We start from the raw sequence: 24,413 nt of genomic DNA, 5'->3' as shown, positions 1-24,413 counted from the left end.
GGGAGGCTCGTTTTGGAAGAACCTTTGTCACCTCACCCAACTCAAAAGTTGAAAGAATAGTTTCAGTTGACAACAATCTTATACATTGCGATTGCTTACAGCAGAAGCTCCCAAACTGTGGGACGCGCCCCCTAGGGGGACACCGTGTGCCATTGTAGAGGGGGCGCGGGATGAATGAATGAAAAAGAAAAAAAAAAAACGCTGTGTGTGCTGGTGTGTGTGTGCGTGTGTGGAAGAGTATAACAGGGAGTCTGTAAGAGTCTCTCTACCCTCCCTCCCCCCAACACACATCGTATAACAAGGGGCGTCAAACAGGGAGTCAGTTATAAATGTTAGTTTTGTAACTAATATTTTGTTTGAGTCTGATTGTACAGTGAGCAAATCATTTGATATTGTAAGCAAAAGTGTGAGTCTATTTTCAGTTGATGAGACCTTATGACAAAGTAGACCTTCGGTTTTCTCCAGGGTCAGAGGCAACAACCAACCATGGATGGCTGAAGTTCGAGAATACTTGGGATCCCTTTTAAAAATACTTATAAATGCCTGTTTTAATAGGTCAAATATTAATAGCTCAAATGTGCGTATTAACATGCATTAATACACACAGTGGAAATCTGTCTTGGCACTACTCCAGTAGCTAACATGAGCAGCAGCCAATCAGTTCAAGGAAAATGAAGGCATTAGTTTGGTTGCTTTGCAGAGCAACACCTTGTCTAGTAGCATTGCCAAGGTATTGAAACTTCCCGATCTCCATTGTCAAATATTTTCGATGTGTTCTGCAAAAACATATGCAGGTAGGCAGATTTCCCGTCAATATCTTGGGAGTTGCATTCTAGAGAAAAATCCATCAAGATTGAACCACAAAGTTCAACAATACAAAATATGGTGTTTATGTAACAATTTTAAGAACATATTGTAGCCCAATTTATGTGTTTTTGGTAGTTAAGAGTGAAAGTTTCGTTGGTCCATATATGTTTCAAAGGATGCAGTCATGTAGTATCACACGTTGGTCTGCATTTGAGTCAAAGCCTGAATATGAAAACAGTGGTTCCCTTTATCTAAGGTGTTCCTAACGCTACACACAGAGAGAAATGGCCTTCTGTTTTCACCAAGAGTACAATTTTACGTATTGTCAGGTTATTTCATCATGCTACCGCACTTGAAAGGGACAGACATCTAAAAAAAAAAAAAAAAAAAAAAGTTCTATCAACCGGACTCCGCTCAATCACCAAACTTTCTTTCTTCCTTTTATCATTTATTTTCAGGCAGGAAGTGAAAGGTATTTTTCAGTCATTTAATCGGCAATGTTTTCAGATGAAAAACCTCCAACAAATACCGCAGGCAGAACACATGACTGGGTTTTAAATAGTCTATGCTTAATCTGTTAATGACAAAAGACCATTAACATCAGGAAATCAATTTTCATCAACAGCACTAAACTTCTCAAAAATGATGACTGTGCTTAAAATCCATACAATACTCTTTCACAGAAATGAAATAAGAAGAACTCCAATTACTTTAAGAAGCTATAAATATTCACCAGGCATGTCCTCATTATGGGTTTAATGAGTCTCCAACAAAAAATTGTTTGCTTTTTGCTTGGTATGGGGTGTGTTTGGGCCACACCCTACCGAGCAATTAGCTCTGTACCAGCATCAGCAGTAGCACCATCTAAGAAACATCAATGCCCAACACAGTGTTTGTATGATTAAAAGTTCCTTCCTTACCGGCTGCCTCTCTAGTAGTTGGAAATGTCATCATTTTAAAGAGATCCCCACTTTTCTGTCTGGTACTTGTTGGACTTCTTCCATATCTCACCAGCTGTGCATCATCTCCATTGTCCCCATTTACACAGCAGCTCACTACAGATTGGTTCCTACCTCCCTACTTCCAAGCTTTGGCTTTTCACACATAGATTAAATTTGAACTCTTTAGCTGTGGAATAATCCAAGTCATGTTTGACCATACCAAATGTTTTAGACATTGAGCAAATTCTCCTAAGAGTTATTAATAACCATTCTAGAACTCCTCAGTTTTGTGCCTACAGGTTAAAATAAGCATCAAAAGAACCTTTTTACTGTTTTAAAAATAGAATAAAGATTTACGAGCCCAGAAAATTCATTTGTAAAACCTGCTGATTAGTCTTTCAGGTTTTAAACTATAAAACCTAAAATGAGATGGAAACCACAGTTTCATTAGTCAGTCGTTGTATATTGTAATATTTTCTTACAGTCTATCGTTCACCATCCGGAGGAGTCCTTGACAGCAGGAATATATTTATATTTTCATATAGCAAAATCTCTTGAGATCTCTGATATTTGTATGGTGCATAGAGGCAGATGCCACATGTTCTGGTACTGAAAAAGCTAGTTTCTCAAAAAAAAAAAAAAAAAGTTGCCCATTTGATTGCTCAAGTACGAGTTATGACAAAAAGAAAAACATCCACGTGAAAAAAAAAAGAGAGTTGTATGAGCATTGAAACTAGTATCTGGCATGGTTGGACCTGAGAGAGCTTAATCTCAACCCAACATCTGGCAAAAAGCAGGGCACACAAAGGAAGCTCCCTACGGTCTGAACAGTAAGAGCAATTTGCGAACGGCAAAGGGAGACGCCATTTTATCCTCCGTCCCATTGGTCCAGTTTTCCTTTTTCAACAAGGTCACGGCGTGTGTCTGTAATCCAGCCTTTTCAGTTTGCTACGTTCAAAACGTTTATCTTCCTGAAACTGATTGCTTTGTTTGTACACAACTAATCTCCCTGGAATTCAGGAAAACATGGAGAGGCTCGTATCACTCAATGAAAAAAAAAAAAAATACCACTCTTATGTGATGTTCTATTATTATATTTTCTCTTTGTCTAGACTTTTAGCTAGGTCAGGCTTGGTTATGCAAGTCAAAATATATATTATTTTGCACATTTGGTTCCTGAAGTAAAACTACACACAACATCCACAAGTTTAGCACCTAAAATTCCAAAAAGAATCATAACGAATGTCACTGTTTTTGTTCACCAACCCCAACCCTTCACATGAGAAAGGACCATCAAAATAAAAGTTACCATCTATAAGGTTGGTGCCGGCCCAACCAAACTGGCCATAGGGACAGTTAGTCAGGACTCTTTAGCTCTGTTAAGTGACTGAATTATCTCATGTTTTTCCCCTTTTAGACTGAAATGTCACTTATTCTCTAATATCATAATTTACGTGTTATTTCAACAATAACTGAATTCACCAGTTTATAGGGTACAAACTGATTTCCTATTCCTACCTGCTGTGAACACCAACATTTTTAGCATTTAAATAAAGCTTTATGAGTATTAGTTGTTATAGGAAAAAAAATCTAGGTTACTACCAGACTGATATGATTACATGAAATCACTACATTTAATATCTTCTTTATATGCATGCACACAAACATGTACACTTAAATAGGAACAGTTTTGTCTATTGTTCTGTTTAATTTATCCTCGCCAAAATAAGAACAAATTTCATAATCTGGTTTGGATGATCCAAAGTAATCTCTTGAATCTACGGGCTCCACTTAAATAAATAATCTTGTATCTCTGCGACCTCAGCCTCTCTCTGTTGTTCTGCGGAAAAATCAGTTATTCTCTCCCCTGGAGAGGAAGATTAAGTCGGAGGCCTGCATGGCTCGGAGAGAAAAGATCATTAGCCTTGACCAGATTGATTAAGATCAGTGTGGGCAGCTCAGGACATTGTTCACTCAAACACAGCAGCTGGTCACTAAATCCATCATCTTGTCCCTGTACCCGGAATTTTATTTTCCTCTTATCCATGTTCATGGTCATGGACCAAACTGTACTTATGCACTGGAATAAACAGTCTGCTTATACTATATGTGGGAAGACAGGCAGGGAGACTTTGGACTCAGGAAGATGTTTCTTGCCCATTATGTTCGATGGAAGAGATAGTTTCAACTATGGGGCAGTTTTAGGGCAAAAATGAGACTATTGCACCCCCAGTGGTGGCTACTTACTGAACGTACTGTACCAGTACGTCAGTTGTTGGTTGAAGACGAAGCAGATACCAGCAACTGAGCAACTGACACTGATAACTGAATGTTTGGCCCTGGGAGAAGGACGCTATTCACTTGTGTTAGCATTGGACAGGCTAACGACTAGCATGCCTAGGCTGGTCAATCATTAGTTTGCGCACTTTCTCTACCATTCATTAGCACAAATAGGCTACTGCTAGCAATAGGAGATTCTAACAACTACCTAGATGGGTCACTCACTGGTTTACCCATTTCTTCTGCTGTTTATTAGCACAGCTAAGCTAGCATTAGCCTTCGATCGGGTAGGAACTAGCATACTTAGGCTGGTCACAAGAAAACTGAATTGAAAAAATGGTTGGCATACAACGCAAGAGACAATCCAATGCACTGATGTGTTGACAGAGTACTCTAGTGTGACACCAAACAAACATACCACCACTTTTTTACTACCTTGAGCATCTTTAATTGGTTCTAGTTTAAAAGGAAGTAGGTACTGCTGGTTGCGCGGTGCGGTAGTCTTAAATTTGGCATCATCTCGTACCATGTTGAACTTCTGCTCTCTTTTTCCAACTCAAAACCTCATCAGTATTCCAACACTTGTAGACGGGTCAGAAAATTGAAGCGTCTCATTTTTTTAAGTGTTTCTCTTTTTTAACGCAAGTACTCCATTGCAGACACAATAAGTCTACCTCACTACCACGAGCCAGTTAAACTACTGCCATGAGTTTCAGTTCTTCTTTTTTCTTTTTAACCCAAGGAAAGAACACAAAGCAATGAGAGAAAATAACAGTGCTTACAAAATAAAACTACTGATATTCTGACCACTGTCCTCTTAGTACAACACGTTTATTCACGTATTTATCCATGAAACAATCAAAGTATTTCAAGCTTGCCACTAAAACCAGCAACATATCACAAGCACACCATGAACTGTGAATATATCCTCAGTCATCTGCCACTTCTTGGCCTTTGCATTCTCCCTGCACCATCAGTCGGTGCCAGTCTTCCAACCTGCAGCCACCGAACCCAATCACACCGAACACAGACTCAAGTAAACCCTAAAGACAGAACCAAAATGGAAAACTCAGAGACATTCATGAGTTTAGTCTGAGAATCAATAGACCTGAAAACGCTCCTCTGAAGAGGATTTGTTCACCAACAAAACTCCTACGTTTTATTAAAAAGTCTCATCTTTTCATAAAACAGATAATGATTAACTAAAATAAGCTAGGCAGGGAACTACACCGTTTGACAATGCTTTATGACATTCATCAGAAACTAACCTACCGTTTGATCATAGACTTGTCTACTGATCATAAACCAAATGCAAAATATGTCCTACTCACTCATTAGTTGCGTTTCCATTGATTTGCGCAAATTGAAGTTCTTTAAATAAATTCAATTGATAGAAACGTGCCAATTTTGAAAAGGCACAGTTTTCACTAAAAAGATTTTTGTGATAGGATGAGGCGTTTCTTCTGCCATGATTTTTAATGACTTATCGCATGAGCAAGCTTATTCACCTGTGATCTTAATTTCGTTTCTTATTTTATGGAAACACAGTGATTGCAAAATAGTTTTTTCAACATCAGCAGAACATCAACAAAGGTTTACGTACATTTGTAATGGAAACGCAGCTAATGATAGACTCCCTAAAACTAAGTGGACTGCGCATGTGAAGGAAAAATTGAAATTAAGAGACGGAACTTGCATCTGCAGACTGTACCGTATGTAGCATCACAACCGACAGCAAGTCTGGATTGGAAGAAGGCTGTGGGAGCAATAACACTGCCAACATTCCTCATATATTCAATCTTTAGGTTTAGATCTGATAATTTCCCAACAAACTCGATGACATTTGTCAGCTCCCACCTCTTAAACGCCAAGCCATGCAAGCACAGCGAGACGGCAGCTCTGACGCTACTTAACCAACACCTGCATTCCCTTAAACAGTTGAAGCTCCTCAGCTGCAGAGGTGAAACAGGCAAGTGTCTGCAGACATACAAGTGAAGACTGATCTATCCATTAATTCTCCTCTATCCAGCTCAGGCTTAGTGCCTGGCCTAAGGGCTTAGGGCGTCCCTCAGGGGCCCCAGCTAAAAGCATTTGTTCACCTCTGAGGGGAGGAGAATGAGGGAAGGAAAGTAAAGTTGATCTCTAAATCACAAGTTTTCTTGTTATTTTCGATGAAACATTGCTGACTTCAATACACCTCTGTGCGATTTACGGTTTTGCATCTTCATAAACAAATCACAACCAAAATAAAATAAATAGGAAAAAAAAAATTTTAAAAGTCAAAAATAAAGAACCATATAACAATAAAAAAAAAAAAAATCACCAGATAAAAAGGGATCGATATGATTGCAAATGTATCCCTTTTATCTCGTTCAGAAACTTGAATTGAGGCCCCTGGACGTCACTTCAAACCGCAGTCCAAACTGACAATGCCACCTCTGCACAGATTATTAACAAGCACCCAGCATCAGCAGCCATGACAGCAGTGGGGAGTGCAATCAGACTGCCTGAGGAGAAAAGCATCGGTCTTACCTTCCACAGCATACTCTTCAGCTTCGGGATCCAAATGAAATGCATGAAGAACAGGGGGAGAGAAAAACACAGAAAACAAGTCAAATCGTCTTCCAAACTCATGACTTTTTTAAAGAAATATCAAACAAACAGTAAATACATGTAACCATCAGCCAACCATGACCAAACCCACTCCCAGTACGAGCTGAAGTACATAGCAGGGATGGGGATTTATTGTATGATTTATTGAAATAAATTTGATTTATTGCCGTCATAATAAATTCCAATTACTGTTTAAACTGTCTGTATTGTCGGTATTGTTAATATCACTATTTTCTCCACTGTTCAAAGAGTGTCAATACAAAGCAATAGATATGAAAATATGATAAAATGCAGTTAATGTGTGCAGCTTAGCTCGTCCACACTTGTGTAGTACGTGGGCACGACTTGCTGTCTCATGGGAACGACTTATTTATTTTGTGAAAACCAAATTACAACTCGTGGCCGTGGGTTGATGTTTTTTTCTACCATGTCACCAGATTAAAGATGAATTCGTGGCCACAAATTCCTTTAACCCTTGTGTCCAGAAATGGGGTCCAACTGACCCCACACACAGTCCTCTACGTTTGCCTCAGTTCTCACACGCACAAGGGTTCATTTGTAGCGAATTCGCTTAATTCGTATCAATTCGTTTAATTTGTGTCAGCGACTTAATTACCAGGTGTTATAATTAAATAAATCCCACAAAATAAATAAGTAATTTCCATGAGTTACTAAGCCATGGCTACATTTTTTTTCCTCCCATGTCACCAAATGAGCTTAGTGATAGAAATCACACGTTTGTGACTCGTGTCCTAAACAAGCGTATTAAGTGATGAGTATGGTTTTTAAGTGCATCATTTGTGTGTGTTAGGCTGACTTCTGGGCTATACAGTTAGCTAAAAAAGAAATAAAGGTTCTTATCGTCACTTTTACACATTCGCGCCACTAAATATTGTGACATAACATTAAGTCCATATCGCCAACCCCCTAATAGGTAGCACTCCCACACACTTTTTATTGTGCTAAGAAAGCAAGGTGGTGTTACAACGATCAGCACCCAACAGCACTACAGTGACTTCATGAAGCTATCGCTCAGTGGCACAAAATTAAAGCCGCCTGCCACACTAAAAGGGCCATGTTTGAAGATAAGAAGAGACCAAAAAATGGAAGTTGACAATGTGTCCCTGTGGAGATTTTGGCATTTTGATCTTCCTCTCTGTGCGTGCGTGTGTGTGTGTGTGTGGGGGGTGTGTGTGTGCGTGTGTGCGTGTGTGTGTGCGTGCACGTGTGTGTGTAAGGGTCTTTTGGTGTTCATGAAACATTGTTAACCCAGCACTGCACTAGCTCAGAGTCTTGAAGTCAGAATTTCAGTCAGTCTGGCGGAAGCAGCATGTGGTATCCTCACAGGAATTTGTGTCCCGGCGACACATAAAAAAAAAAAAACTGGAAAAAACTATGAAAAACACCCCACATCATGCCGCCTCCAATACATGAATAAATAAATGGACTAAAAAAAAAAAAAAGAAAGCAGAATTCCATGCGTTAATATGACCGGAGCGTTCTTCCACTTGCTTTTAACATTAAGATTTTATGATAAGTGGAGCTGTTAGGATAAAACTTCAACAAATCCCCAGAGAAGACGTGTGGCTGCGAAGTCAGTCAATCAGATCAGCCACAAGCCGAGTTCCTGAAAATAGATCCTCTTAAACACATTCTTCAATCATGTATAAACTTTTCTCCAGATTTAATAGTGAATTCTTTCAAACTGCCAGGCATTCAAATCATCTTTAATTGATAGGAACATCCACCAATAACATAGATAAGAGCCTGATAGCATCCAAGGAGAAGAGGAGGAAAGTTGGTACCTGTAGTGTTGAACATATGTGTTGTAAATTAAATTTTCACATCATTTAAAAAAAAACAATATATATTTACATGGTCTTCTTAGCCTGGTGTATCAATTAAACTAGAACCACAATTATCGACCTGCTTCTACTAAAAAAAAATCATTATAGAATCTGCAGCTTGTCTTATATTAATGCAATCTTGCAATATCTTTTGTTGTGTTTCTGTGAACTATTTCAATAAAACTGACATTGATCAAATAAACCCCTGTATGCAGACGGAGAGTTTTATCGTTTCATACTGAAAGTCAGGCTTGGATGGACTGCTCTAGTTTTTTAGTGCGTGTAATTAAAAGAACTGATGAAATAAATGATAAATTGATGAAAGAACGGCATTAACAGGAGGATTTTAACCCGACAGTTCACATCTGAACTGCCTTGAATCAAAGTGCAAAAAGAGCAGAGAGGACTTTGCTCTCAGGTAGCAGGATTCTCTCACTATTTGAAGCTTTGTCGTTTTTATCCAATTTATTTTTCTGTTGTCTTTACAACCCATTGGTTTTTATCCCAGAGGTCTTTTTCATTAGAGTGGATTTCAAATAGCCACTGGCTTCAAACTCCAGCGGGATTCTCATTTTGTCAGGACAGTTTGTGATTCACAACTGATTGTGGAGAAAAATATGTGTGTGTGTGCGTGTGTGTGTGTGTGTGCGTGTGTGTGTGTGTGTGCTGTTTTTTTTGGAACAGGTGCTAAAATGAGAACCGCTAGCCAAGGCCAAACACATTGTCTTTTATCAAAACACACCAAGAGCTCAGCATTCCGAACGCAGAGGTTCCTGCCGCACATTTCTCTCACTTCATTAGGTTTTCTGCTGCAGCACTGCCTCAGGTTTTAAACAGCTTGTTTTCCATAACCTTTAAAAATGTTAAAAATATTTACTAATTTGGGTGCGCCCACTTTGCGGCGCATTTCTGGAGAACGAAGACGATTTTTGAATTTTCTTCTCCACAGATTTTGCTCACTAGGTTTGAGTAAATTTAAGAGAATACAGTGTTTCTATCCTTGCGCCTTCCTGCGTAGCCCCTGATACAACACATTTAAGCTAATTAACAATATCGAACGCACAGGGGAAGACACATTTTCCTCTGAAATAAACCAAACAAAAATAATACAATAGCCACAATTAATCATAAGTACTCCTATAGTACCTAAAAAAGGAGAATTCAGGTAAGCAGAGCAGCAGTGTAGTATTCCAACTGAGTTCAGATGGAAGCAGTGGGAAAGCTGAGTTTCTTCAACAATAAATCCCAAAGGGCTTCAGAGGCAACTGAGAGACTTTTCTTTTCTAATCCTCTCACTAAGCTAACTAGTGGATTTACCAAAGGGAAGAAAGCTTTGCTTGCATTTAAAATAAGCCTTTTCCATATCACTCTCCCCCTGTTTATATGCTGTAGGAAGCAGCACAACTTACCCAATCATAAACAAAAAAAACAGATTAATCAGTAGCAGAATACACTTTGCATAATGTACCGTATACATTGTGAGTTCTATAGGAGCCAAGGAGCTAGCGCTCACTGATGATGTGAAGTCTCTAAAAACTGCATGGAAAAAAAATACACACAGTTTAAAGTTTAGCTGTGATAAAAGGTTGAAAATAAATGACAAGGATACAACAAATAAATAATGCTTATACTTCAGCTCTGAGTATAAGTATATAGTGTACCTTTATTTGTGGTGCTGAGTGTTTGCGGAAGTAACCATGGATGCTAACGGTGGGATGAGTGCGACCCGGCCGTATGGACTCAGGTCACATTTAAAAAGATCAGATGTGTACCAGATTTAGTACCGCAAGTCCGAGTGGCCTGGGTCGCATTCGAAAACAATCGACCTGTGTTGTTCAGACTGTCCTGAAACGATCAGAAGCAGCTGGCAGTAAGACTTCAGGTTGCAGAGCGAGCGTAGCCTTCATTGCAACTCGAGCTGGTCCGAAACTCCAGTCACCATCTCTGCCATGGCAAAACCAGAGAGCTGTCAGTGGAGGTAAAGCGTAGATCTGCAACAGGCTGGGATGGACAGAGCAGTGGAGAAGCATTCTGAACCTCTCCATCCCACAACCCTCCGAATTTGACTGCTTTCAGTTGGACTGTGCTTCTCTGACAGCTTTTTGTCAAATGTGAAGTTTGATACAGCAGAGAACAAACTTTGTGCTCAGTGCTGTTTGGGGTTGGTCCCCACCTGTTCCAACATGACGGAGCCCCAATGCTCAAAGCAAACTCCAAAGCTCTGAAGCATCCGCCGCCCGCTCAGCTCCTCCAGACTAGCAGCAGCAGAAATTAGCAAACGCCTGGTGGGATTATACGTCTGCTGGGCTCATCGTATAAATTACTTCTAGAACGGTTGTAAATGGTGTAATGGGGAAACATCGACAGGGGGACAGTTGGACAGGGTGGGAGCTTCTTAAAGAGACAGGATCATTTTAAGGCATCAAATTCAAATTTCTTTGAGGTTACTTTTGATATATATTTCATTTTCATACAAACTGATGGTAACGTAGTTAATTATGTTATCAAATGTCTCTGTGCCTAGAAAACACTCAATACCCTGTTCCATTAAAAGCAGAGAAAGGTCAACCATATGAGTGGTTGCCATCGTTACCGACATTTACACAATCTAAAATAAAACAAACGTACGTATTTCCAGCTTTCACTGCTTTGCTGTGCTGCCTGAATAGAAAAACTTAAAATCCCAGTACATTATGGAGTCACTGACGTAATTCTTAATGCCGTTTTGTTTTAGAATGAGTAACGGGGAAAAAAAAGTCGTTTTCTTGATTGAAAGCCAAACGGAGCGCGTTGCGCTTTGTGTAAGTCGTCAAAGCAGCCGAGGTGAAGAGCTCCAGGTCAGCGCTGCTTGTTATCCTGAATGAACGGGAAATGAGCCGGTGGTGGACTTCACCGCTGGGCCTCATCCTGGCTCTCATGAACGTCCATCTCAACAGGAGAATGATGTCGGTGGTCCGAGTCATTTGCTTTGATGGCCAGGCAGGTTTCAGAGGGAGGTCAGGCAAATGTAATAACTTCAAGTGTGAAGGTCCTGACTCTCCTGTCAAAGTCAAGCCGCTCAGCTGGATGATGAGCTAAAGACAATAAGCTGACACTGCAGGGCTTTTATCTTTTATACAAGATTTAGTGAGAAAACAATAAAGTCGATAAAACAACTGTTACTGTATAAATTCAGAAAACAGATGTGTTTGATGAGTAAAATGATTTTTTTTTTTTAAGAAAATATATTTTGACATCCAGTGCAAGCAACGTCAGGATGTTAAACCTGAGCTGGCGATGAAGGAAAGGCTTTTTTCGTTTCATGAAAAAAGTGAGAGTAGTGAGATAAAAACAAAGACAACTGAAAACAATCGGGTTAAAAATATTAAAGGTAGAAAACTACTAAAAGTCTTCAATGCACTGCTGCATGATGAAGAGGACAGCACAGGACGAAGGGCGAATAACCATGAAATTCAGACCAATCACAACAGGCTGGCATGGAGAAAGCGGTTCGTCACCTTGGTGACGACACAAGGTCGGACAACACGATTTTTTTTAATATTCAACTGCGACAGTGAGTATTGATTCCATCAGTTTTAGCCCTTAAGTTTGTCGGCTGGCCTGGGAACGCCTTGTTACGACTTTAAAATGAAGTTCTGCAAATTGGCTTTACGTGATAATTTGACAGAGAAAATACAGAAGCAAAAGATAACCTTTCCTTTTCCAGCCTCTTTCTGCGGTTATTCATTCCCGTCTTCTGATGGTATAATTCAAGCCCACTGGGTACCAAGAAATAGAATAACTGATTCCAGAAAAAAAAACAAAAAAAGACAAGTCAAAGTGGTACTTTATATCGTCCAAGTGTAGCCGGCCTGCTTTGCACACAGACAGAAACACACTTACATGCACACCCCCACACACACACAGTTGGTGTCCACGCCAGTCAGTGAACACCAACATTTCTTTGAATGTTTTTTGAAAGCCAGCAGACGACGTGGCCTGTTTTATATAAAGGGTGGAAATTGCAGCAGCATATAAAGCTTTATCCTCTCAGATGAAATGGAGCATTCCTTTGGATACAATAAAAACATGGTTTCATGGGGGCCTGGCATTCTGATCTGGTAAACCTATCATCAGTGGGATATGTTTGGCATTTTCACAGAACACCGACTTTCTGCCCCCTGCTGAACACTGACAAAAACTCTGGGCACTAGAAAGCCCAGACCGTTTTATGGATATTAAAGCAAAGAAACATTTTACTATTGGCAATTTACTCTTACCACCCCAAGGAAAACCAGCGGTCATGTGATTATTTTGTGATACTAAGTAATCTTTAACATGTCGTCAGCGTCCTAAAATAAGTATTTTTAAAAAAAGTTATTTTGGCAAAAATAAAGAAATAAAAATATCTTCTTTTTTTTCTGCCAAAAGGAAAAAAAAAAGAAATATATATATATATATATATATATATATATATATATATATATATATATATATATATATATATATATATATATATATATATATATATATATATATATATATATATATATATCACTTTTGGCAAAAAATGACAGGAGCATTTGCACAAAACCTGCCGGCAGAAACTGCATACAGAGCAGTCCAGGTATTCTGGACCACCACAAATAGATAATTAGCTAAAATAGCTAAAATCTACAAGTACTTAAGATTCACTTCAGAAAAAAAAGTCTATTTTAATTGCTTAGACACAAAATATGTCTTCATATGCATTAATGCAAACAGTGGAAGCCATTTTAGCAGGAACACAGAAGCTATACAGCCTTCCCCTGTGCTCTTAGGGAAATAGCCAAACAGGAAAAAGAAATGACCTCTTGGTTGGGTTCTCCACACATACCAGCCAGTAGCATCTCCGATAGGTGTGTAATATATGTGTAATGCTGCATATTTTGGCACTAATGTGGTACCAAGTAAATACAAGGTCAGTATTGCGGCTGCCGATAGCGATAGCTAGCAATACTTTTTATTTGGGTTTGACACACCAAAGGTCTGACCTTTGGGTGTTTATGTAGATTTGTTTGAGTTATTTTGTTGAAACCTAGGTCAGAATTTGGTCAAAGTTTATAAGTAACCATAAAACATGTTAGCACAACAAACGGAACCTATACATTTTGGGGCATTTTTCACATGAATATAATTTGAGAGCAAATCAAAAATATTTTGGATCGAGCTGCCCATCTCTAGGTTCTAGTGTCACATTCACTCCAGTTTTTCAGTTTCCTCCATATTTCAGGTTTTGATTATGTGCTACAGAAACAACAGATTTCCCATAAGGACCTCAGAGTTGTATTCTACGTAAAAAAAAAAAAAAGAACGATAGACTTTAGTGAATATTTGGATTGTGAAAAAAATCACGAGGAGGAGAAAATATTAAAACAATGAGGAGCAAATGTTGAAACAACAGAACTGGAAAACAAAGACTGGATCAGCAGAAAACGCGGCTTATTTGGATGATAAAGATTCACATTCAAGTAAAAATATGAAAGAAGCACATTTAAGGAATGTGTAAGGGAATGTTGGCAGCTACCGTGTTTCCCCGAAAGTAATACAGTGTCTTACTTTCTTTTTATCCCCAAAAGCCCCACTATGTCTTACTTTCGGGGTATGTCTTATATTGGAAAAAAATTGTCGAATTTTTTGTTTTAACCATAAAATTAACATTTATTAACAACCTGAACAGTATTGTATTCACCACAAAACAGTTTTATAAAAGGAAGTGCAGGGGACGGTGCGGTGACGTATGGAGAGGGGGACGGTGCAGACGTGGGCAGGAGGCGGCGCACAGCTAGATGAGAGGGAGGCGGCAATACCCCCGTGTTTCCCCGAAATTACTTTCGGGGTACAGCTTATATTAGCCGACCCCCCTGAAACCCCCGATACGTCTTACAATCGGGGGTGTCTTACTATCGGGGAAACACGGTAGTTCCTGGTAGCCTCAAATCACAGAACGCAATGATGATGTTTGCATAGAACTCAAACAAAAAAAAAAAAAAACAAGGTTAACATGAACATATTTAAGGCCATTTTAAGATGTTTTAAGTCTTTCATTTTAGAAACAAAATTTTAAGATTTAAGACTTTTAAAAATGCATGGACACTTTTATAATGAGTAGAACAAAATATTCATACTCTGACCATCATAGACTCTAATCATGGCCCAAAATAACTCAAAATTGCCTTTTACGTTGATGAGTTGGGAAGTCAAAAGTGATTGCGTACAGAGACTGCAGGGCAACAGCAGATCTACCAGAGCAGCTTTGGATGGAAATTGTAAGGTCCCCTTTCGAAGAACCACCTTTGCTCAAAGTGCTCAGTCTGTGAGAGGATCTGCAGTTTGGAACTCACTTCCTGTTCATTTAAAGTCTGTAACCAGTTTTGGTACGTTCAAAAATCAAACAAAACTCTGGTTATGTCAAAAACAGAACTGTATCCATTTTTGATGTTTTACATTTTACTGTTTGTATACATTATTTTGTGCTATTTTAAATGACTATCACTTCAATTTTTAGAGTTATTAAAAAAAAAAGCCCAACTAGGGACAAGTGCTGCGAATTAGCTGTGGCTATTGCACCATGATGCAAACATGGGATGATGTTTTATTCAGTTTGTCTATGTCGGTGTGTGTCTGTCCCCATCAAATAAACTTTATAATAATAATGAACTTGCTGTAGTCATAAACAAATCAGAATTCTTCAAAGATCCTGATGCCTTCTTCTCCTCAAACACATTACTCATCATACTCTAAAACGTAGCTACTTCTACAGCTCACACCATCCTGAGATTTTTCTGTTCAGCTTCCCATCATTACACAGTGCGTCAGTCGTCACTCTCTTTTAAAAGGTACGGCGTGTTCTGTGCATCACTCTCTTCGACGTACAAAAACATCCAACCGTCTTAAGCTGCACTTACTCCTTATTATGCCTGATAGAAAAATACAAAACAAAACAAAAAAAATAAACCCCGTAAGGTCCTTAAGAGTTCAGATGTATTGATCAGAAACATGTTTTAAGCAGCCCAGCCAATTTCATTACACACTAACATTAAATGAAAGAAGAGTGATGTTTTCAGGGTAGTAAATTACAGTGTGGGTGTTCACGCAGTTAAAGAGAGGCTTTCTTCCTCTTCCAGTCAGCTAGAACAGGTCTTAGAGGCAGAATTCACACACACTTGCCAAATAGTAGGTTTAAAAAGGAGAAGCTGTGAAAGTAATGACATGATTGGTTGTTCAAAAACAGTCTCTGTTCACGACATCTAAAGCTGCTGTCTATTTGGAGAAGCTTTTGAGCTATCAGCAAAGACTAGACAGCAGCTTTCAATGCAGCTGCCGCATTCTAATTTAGGTTTGTGTGTTTACCCTTCTTTATTTTTTTTAAGACTTCATCCAGGCTGAGTGAAAAAAACTACAAACAGGCTATTTATTTGAAGTCAAACCAGGGGTGAAACTAAAGGGGGGGCAACCCTCCCCTCCCCCCACCAGAAGAAGCTTGAGCCGATGCTTCTTCTGCATTGTCTTTAAAAACATATAACAATTAATCACTTGTTTGACCAGAAGGCTCTAATTGCCTTCTAATTAAACATTAAATAAGGGCTATTATGTGTTTCACGGCACATAGTGCAATTTTCTAGCACAAACAAGTAACTGTTACCTGTAATTGTTATAAAAACAAAAAATGTAAATGTTCAAATGACACCTTGAAATGAGCCTCTTGCCTCTTTAAGTCTCGACTCTGACACTCCACCTTCAGCAGGACATCACAACAATGTTTCTCCGTCATGGTGAGGGCTGGCTGATAAAGTGAATTTTTATTGGATTTTGAAGATGTAACTTTTTTAAAGTTGGGATTTTTTTTTTTTTTTTTCACCTGTGCACTTGGCTGTCAGCGCGCCCAAGACAGATATCTTGATTGACAAGCAGGTTTTACACCTTATGCTTATTAGGACTTTGAATTCAGTAAAATCTATGACTGGGTATTAGATTAGATTCTTATTTTTTTACTCTAATGTTTTTTAACAAAGAAAAAAGTGATAATATTATCAGAATAATGTTGTAATTATTCCAACTTGAAAAATATCAAAGATTGAAATAAAATGTATTTATTGAATTGTACAAAAAAAAAAGAAAAGAAAAGGGAAAATGAATCTTTTGAAATGGGACTTAGTGTGGAAAAAATCTGACTGGTTTTAAGCCGTTTCTCCATAATTATCAGATTCAATGATTTCTCAAAAGTGCTAGAAAGACTCAAAGCAGCACTCCAGGTATGTTTCTAATCAGAGTGGAACATTATAACAAGATGCAAGGCTTAAAAAAGTCAATTTTGCATAAAGCCACCTCTTTAATTCGGTTTATATGATTGTAAATAAGCTGTCACAGGCACCGACAAGGCCTTCTGACTGAAATCCAGCAGCTCGCTCCATGTTTAGTCAGTTTCTCGCCAGGTGATGTTAAAAACAAACAAAAGTTAAAGTCCAATTAAGTTTGCAATGATTGAAATGTCTGCTGAAGGTGACAGATGGTGGCGGTTTACCGCGCCCGTTAATCGCTTCCCAACAATGACGCACTCGCGTGTGATTTTTAAGAACCTATCTCCCTCGTTATTCTTGCCTACAATAAACAAAAGAACAGTTTATGAATAGTTTAAGAATGAAAAATTGCTTAGGGCTTGCCGTTTCAGTTGGAGTTTAATCAACGAGATGCTGTGATGAGATCCACATCACAGCAGAACCAGACTCAAGAGAAAAGAGACTTCTTCATAACTTAACTCAAGTAAATATAACCGGCACTAAGCTGTCAAACTATTTTGCGATTACGGTGTTTCCATTAAATAAGAAACAATCACAATCATGTCCATAAAAGGTAAGATCATGTGATCAGTTATTTCTGGTTTATGTAGTTTATCAAGATGAAAGTTCAGGATGAGTTACTAATCAAAACTAAAAATTATATTTATGAGGAAATAAATATTACTTTTCTGTTGCGAATCAGAAACCTGGAGTCATTCGATATCAGATCGGATTTTTTGGGTCGGTTATACGGACGTTCAATTTTATTGTGATATTTTGTGGTGCTACTGTGATAACAATAAAGATTATGATTAAAAAAAATGTATTACTTATTTTTCAGGTAAGTGTATATCTGCATCACTCAGCATTCATAGCACCACAAACACAAATACTGTTCTTGAAAAATATTCAACAGTCGGCTTCTTTAGAATGCTGCTTACTTATATGAGTAATTTATCAATAAACTGCACACAGTAACTGTATTTAACCAGATTTTTCATATTTTCCCCTGGAACAAACAGTGGAGAAAATAGCAAATAAAATTAACATTTACCATCAATATAACTGAAATTTATCACGATAAGCGATACGATAAATGGCCACCCTAACCTCATTAATCCACTGTTCCATGTGAAATTCCAATCAGCTGCTTTCACATCCCTACCTCACTTCTTGAAGGCAGCTGTGTTGCCTTTCTAGTTCACCTGAGTTAAAACAACAGAGATAGGAGGCTGAATGCACTCAGGAATTCCAATCCTGATCAATGAAACGCCGCCTTGATCAGGACCAACATCCAGCGCCGGATAAAAAGATTGGAACGATTCAACTTCGTCCATCTAAATTAGCATCAGTGTGTGACTAGATGTGCTTTTTTATTTTTTTTTATCCCCCCTCACTGATTGCCGGGATGGTGTGTAGAAGGGGACGAGAGGTACAGTGAAGACCGGGGCGCAGGAAAAGGGGGCCTGACAGATTATCGATGATAGCAGCACATTATTATCGACTCCAAGAACTCACTGGGGGGAATGAGTCTTATCTTTGCAAAGCTAGGAACAGAGAGAAGGGAGACAGAGAGAGAGAGAGAGAGAAGATAATGATAAACGCAGAGTGAGAGAGAGTTGAAGTTTATACCGAGGGAGAGGGGCTGAGGGAGATACGAGATGTAAGAAGTCTTGGCAGACGGCTTATCATATACGAGGGAGGAGGAAGGAGGATGAGAGCGGAGATTTAAAAGGTGAGGCGCCGACTTGAAAGACATATTTTAATTTGAAAAGTCTGGCAGGAATACCCAGTCAAAGCCTTATTTTACACTTTCAGTAGTGTGACTCGTGTGATTCTTTTTAGAACTCCATGTCGATGCTTTTTTTTTTCTTGAAATGGGAGTTGAACAATTGTGCAATTCGCCAAGAAAGTTGATAATTCTCAACAGTAAGTGTACAGGGATGAAAAGCTTTACAGAACTCTATACCACTTTTGAACTTTATGTCATGTCTCAGGCAATGAAAACAAGCAGTGTGAATAAATGGGCGTGTTCTTACTGCGTGCATTAACCATAAATCTGTCTCACACACACATAAAAACACTGCAGAAAGACGGCCTGGTGCTGACAATTCTAGATAAGCTGCACAGACGAACTGCAAAAACATGAAATCCTTCCAAGTACTTTTTTTTTTGTCTGGTTTCTAGTGCAGGTTCACTTGAAATGAGACAAAACTAACTTACAAATAACTTTCCAGCAAGAAACAGGAGTTTGTTTAAAGACGATAATTGCTTTAAATCAATGAAAGAATTTCCACTGGCAGATTATTTCACTTATGGCAATACATTTTTTCTCATGTTACAAGTGAAATTATCTGCCACTGGAACTAGTACCATTTCATCAAGATTAATAAATTACTGAACTAAAACAAATTGTTTTAATTCAAGTTTATTAAGACATTTGCTCTAGAAATTAGACCAAAAATGCCAGGTAAGATGTTGTTTTTCCAGTGGAGATCAGATGAATACACCGTCAATTTTACCTTTTTGTTTTGTTAAAAAAATAAAAATAAAATAAATAAATAAATAAATTTGTTTTTAACAAAACAAATATTTTGTTAAACTTTTTTAACTTAAAAAGTAACATGGAGTTTATACATGTTATTTTTTTATATGATGACATAATAAATTAACTCTGATTTTTTTTTTTTTAAGTCGGATCACCTGTCTTATTTTTAGCGTGATGCTGGCTTGTGTCTATAACCAACATCGAAAAAGAATTCTGAGCATTAATTTCTTCATTATATAGTATCTTTTGAAAATAAATATAATTTTTAGTTGATTAAGCGTGTGGAGCGCTTATTCTGTGGCAGACTTTTCTGAATACTTAGGATTACCTCCTGGCTTTTGGGAGTTTTTCCACTGACATGTTCTTTATTCTAGTATTACCCAGATAGTATGGGTACCAGCAGTACTCATAGTACTGGGTACTGCTAGTACCCTATTGCCCCATTACCCTGGGTAAAGTTATGGGAGTTATCATCTCACATGACTTTATTATGGAAGATGATACACCCTTCCTTCTCTGTAGAGCTTACAGTGAAGGAAGAACCGACTACATTTAACAAAACACAACTGAATACCATGTCCTGTAACACCGAGGTTACCACAGAGATAAGCTTTGTGCAGATTCCACATTTCCAGTTTGGTAAATATAATGTGTTATCTTGTTGCACAGTGCTACTCCACAGAAGTTGGAATGAGAAAGTGCTTCTTAGAGTTTGGTCTTATGTAATGGTGCGTCACACTCTAAATGTACTTTGACTGTCTGAGTCCTTGGGGAGAAATGAAAACACGAGATAAAATAAGGCAGTTTGCACATCAGTCTCGATGGACGCCATGTTGAACTTGGAAAGGAAAATAAACTCATAAATAAAGCAGCAAAGCAGCTGGGACCAAAGGAAGATTAGCAAACCAAAATAAACACAATAAAAAGTAAGAAAAAAAGATCAAACATTGAAAGACAATAAAATACTTGATGTACAATGAGGTTTTGGGGGTGGAGAGGTAAATCTCTTACTCTCTGTCTGTTACTTTTGCGCTGCTTTTCTGGCCTCCAGACGCCGTTGATCCCGTTGTAAATTGCCTGTGTCAATCCGACATTACAAGCTTCCACACACTCCGACAGTCCCCCTTAAAACTGTCATGCCAATAAAGGCCCATTCACTTGTAATGAATTGAAAGAGAAGTAAAAGACTAAAGGGGCTGATTTAGTGACAATTGTTGATGATCCTCGATTGAGTTAGGATTGAGCTAGCCGGCTTTCCCGCTGCTACGGCACAGCTGCCGTTGTGATTTTATTAGAAGGGCGCTGCCAATTCCCCGTTCGCTCTCATCTGTCTTTGAAACTGGAGCGGTGCGCAGCAGCTTTTGGATGCACACAATTTATTGAGGCAGAGAATCTTTGGAGTTTTATCTGGTCTCACTCTTAGGGCCTGGCCGACACGTAGCCAGATATCTGGGGAAACGGAGGCTTTTTGTCTGCATTTCGGCTGTTTATCCACTCAAAAACACTATTTCATACCACTAAAAATGAGTATTCATGGAAAATCAAACCAAAGAGAAGGTTTTAGAAAACTCAGCATGTGTTCATGGAAAAAAAAAAAAAAAAAAGATTTAGGGTCCTGTGTAGCAAATAATGCAGCATTTCCATTCACACAAATGGTGTCAGGTTTAATTTCTAACAGGAAGCTGAGGTTGTCTGGAAACAATCTGATTGGCTGACAAAGGTTTTAGCTTGGCACTACACTGCCCCCTGTTGGTTTGGCATCCTTAAAACAACGCTCAGGATGGATTTGTGTGGATTCATGTGGATGAAAACTTTTCTGTGCCAGACCCCGATGTAAACAACAAGGCAGAGATATTTGATCCACCTCATCCGAGTGCAAAAACTTGAGATCTAAAGACGGAAGTTTTTTTTGAAACTGCTGCATTTATTTTCAGAATTCCAATTTGCCCAATGCTACGGCGAATGGAAATGCAGCCAGATTGACACGCATTCAAAATACAGCGTTTGGCTTTGTGTTCCTTAGATTGAAACAAAAATAGAACTGATCAAGATTAATACATTTTCTGTTTGAATTTAATATGAATATATTGGTTCTGAGCTGAACCTCCTCCTCACAGGGGTCCGGTAGAGGGGTCACCATGGTTAAATCTGTAGGGTGGGATTGTGGGGGAATTGCTGATGCTCTAATCTCCAGGTAAGCCCCTTGTAACGCTTGCATCCTCGCTCTTCAGCCTCAGCTCTGTGCTTACAAAACTATTAACGTTGAGCAAGGGACTCTTGCAAAACACTAACCACCTGCCTCTCCCCAGAGCCGATTACAGCTGCGAGGTCAAGAGAAGCTAATGTGACTTTGTCTGGAGCTGCCCGCAGTGGCTCCGGTGTGCTCAGCAGCATGGCCCTGGATTACATGGACGGAGGGGATTCTTAAAAGGGAAAGAAGTGCAGAGAGCGGGAATTAAACGCCAAGCAGGGACGAAATATCTGTCTTCGTTTGTGAAAGCTTATAACAAAGTGGCACTGCGATTGCTGCTTATTTCGTTCCTTGTATTGTATCAACAGAGAGTATTGATTTTTTTTTTTCTGTACAGCTTGGATGGGTTTTATAGAGCACGCCTGTCATTATTTTCTAGCTTGGAGATGTATTCTGTGATTTACAGCAGCAAATTTCTGTGCAACAATTGATGATTCTTCTAACTCAAACACAAAGTAAAAACAAAACGAAAAAAAAGTATTCCAACATTGGATATTATAAGAATATGCACTGCTACACCAGACTCCGTTTATAACCAACGATACTCAACAGTCAGCTGTGTCCTGCATTCATTCTGCTGCTTGACAAACAGAAGGTCAAACACATTTTGAAACACTGTAATTATGAAACACTATTATCACTAGCAGATAAAACTGCGCAAATCTAAATTCCAAAAATAAATTCACTAAATGGAAACAAGCCAATTACAAAAACAACAAAAAACCTTTGCTAGAAATGTTTTGCGATAGAATGATGTGGTTTTCCGTATCACATCAGATGGATTTTGCAAAACTGCAACAGAAGCACCGTTTTCATGTCAGAGGAGTCGCACGAAAAACAGCCAGACGTTACTACTGGTGAAAACGACAAAGAAGACGACAGGAAGTAGTAGGAGGCTGATGGTTTGTTTGTTGGGTTTTTTGTTTGTTTGTTGTTTTCAGACAACCTGCAGTCGGCTCAGCATCACACCATTCATAAAAAGTTGTGTGTCATGTAATTTTAATTTCACTTCTTACTGTTAAAACTGCAATTGCGAAATGATGTTAGCGGAACAGAGATTTGAGCTGCTTTGCAATGGAAACACAGCTATGGAAACTATGGTTTCAAAATCACAAATGTCACTTCATAGTATTGCTACATTTTAAAGTCCTTTTAATGTAAAAAAATAATAATAATAAAAAAAAGGACCAATTGTCTTAGTGGATAAGGAATATCATTTTCCATGTAGCCTGAGTGCTGTTACATTCCTGCCAACTCAAATAATGTAATACTGTGTTTTCACAAGCGCATGATGCAAAATTCACATGACATGGAAAAAGAAAAAAGTCAAAGTCAGGGTTTCTACAAGGTGATGACAGCAAATAGAGAGTATGTCTCTTCAACAACGTGTGGCTATGAGTGCATGTTGACCTACATTATCTTGCAGTGTGTTAGAGGGAATGTCTGCTTTGGTTCGACTATGTCTCAGCGCACACTGTCATAATCCACATGAGATTTTCCCCCATCTGAAAGCGGATGCGGCTATTTTAGAGTAGTATGTCGCAGCAGGAGTTGTTCTTCTGTAGAGATCTAGCGGACTGGCAATGAGGCCCGTTGTCTTGCATGGAGATTACAGTGGCTGCTGCACATCAGAAACAGACGCATGCTTGTCTGCAGAGAGCTGAAAATCTGTTGTGAGGCACCTCCAGCCAAGAAGTTAAGTAGTGGCCACATACAGTTCAAGCGTACCAACTGTCGTGTCTCCCAACTCTTAAGTACAAGTGGGGAAAATGATTTTTCATTGCACTGTTTGTAACAGGAAGTGAAACGGGAACTTTGTGTTAGGGCACTTAATTTTTCTTTTAAAAAAATGTAGGGGGGTTTTAGTGCTTGAGGAAACAGACAGACACATTGTTTTTCCTCTGCAACAAAAAGCACCTAATCATCTAAAGCATGTGTAGAGATGCAATTGCATCAAACTCTGCTATTATAACAGAATCCACGTTCATAAAAATAATAGATTTCAAAAACGTAAAAGCACTGCGCAGTGTTTCTGTTGGTTCATTTTGTTAAAAAAAAGAAAAAAGAAAAGAAAGAACTTAAAAGTAGGAGTATGACCACTATAAAACTAGCATGGCCATTGTCTTCCTATGCAATTCCCCTTGATTCTCATCTCCCTCTAGTTCTCCATCTCAGATTTCTCCCATTGAGCTGGATTTCTCTAGTACAATATTTTTTCTATTAAGCTGGCAAATAACACAAGTCATGGCCAAATGTTAACAATTAGGTAAAATTTAAAACTTCAGAGAATACACCTCCAGGCAACCGTTTCTCAATGGGTCCACATGTTGTGTACGAAGTCAAGCATAAAACAAGGGTCTGGTTTTTAACTGCGTACTTTGGAAACAAACAAAACAAAAAATTAAGAAATTCATATGAAATATTCTCTCAACAGGATTTCACAGCCGATTACATTACAGACAGCTAGAAGAAAAGTCATACTAATGGTGAAACCTTTAAGCTAGCGGTTCTCAACGTGGGTGGTATCGCCCCTCAGGGGGTGTTCAGAGGACGGCAGGGGGCGCTGGCGGACATTTTTACAAAAGGGGGGCGCTGGGATGCCTTTGGGGGGCGTTTGGTCGAAGGTAAACTTTACACCTTAAATCCACAACAATACCAGTTTAGACTTTGAGCAACTTGGTAAAACTGTATTGTGTAACATTAAATCATGCTTGGCTGCAACTGTATCGATGGCAGCTCTTCTTCTATTCAGTGTTTGTAGCTTCATGGCGCAGCTCCGCTCCGCATCAGTTCAGCGTTACACCGGCTGATGACGCTGCTGTGATTCAC

General features: G+C 38.8%; 1 protein-coding gene across 10 annotated transcripts in view; it reads right to left on the bottom strand.

Annotated features, from left to right (window-relative positions):
• nrxn2b (neurexin 2b) overlaps positions 1-24,413 on the bottom strand; it is an 811,982-nt gene that overhangs the window by 683,197 nt on the left and 104,372 nt on the right. For 9 of the 10 annotated variants that reach the window (XM_081599837.1, XM_081599839.1, XM_081599838.1 and 6 more), the window contains exon 3: positions 6,561-6,581. In XM_081599837.1, coding sequence (XP_081455963.1) covers positions 6,561-6,581 — 21 coding nt within the window. Of the gene's footprint in view, positions 1-1,727; positions 1,860-6,560; positions 6,582-24,413 lie in introns of those variants that run through there. The other variant, XM_081599841.1, reaches the window with a different exon arrangement.

This window comes from Poecilia reticulata, chromosome 18 (assembly GCF_904066995.2).
Source record: "Poecilia reticulata chromosome 18, P_reticulata-male-v2, whole genome shotgun sequence".
NCBI classification, from domain to species: Eukaryota; Metazoa; Chordata; class Actinopteri; order Cyprinodontiformes; family Poeciliidae; genus Poecilia; species Poecilia reticulata.
The sequence above is the reverse complement of the archived record's forward strand: the minus strand, read 5'-3'. Positions and strand labels throughout refer to the sequence as shown.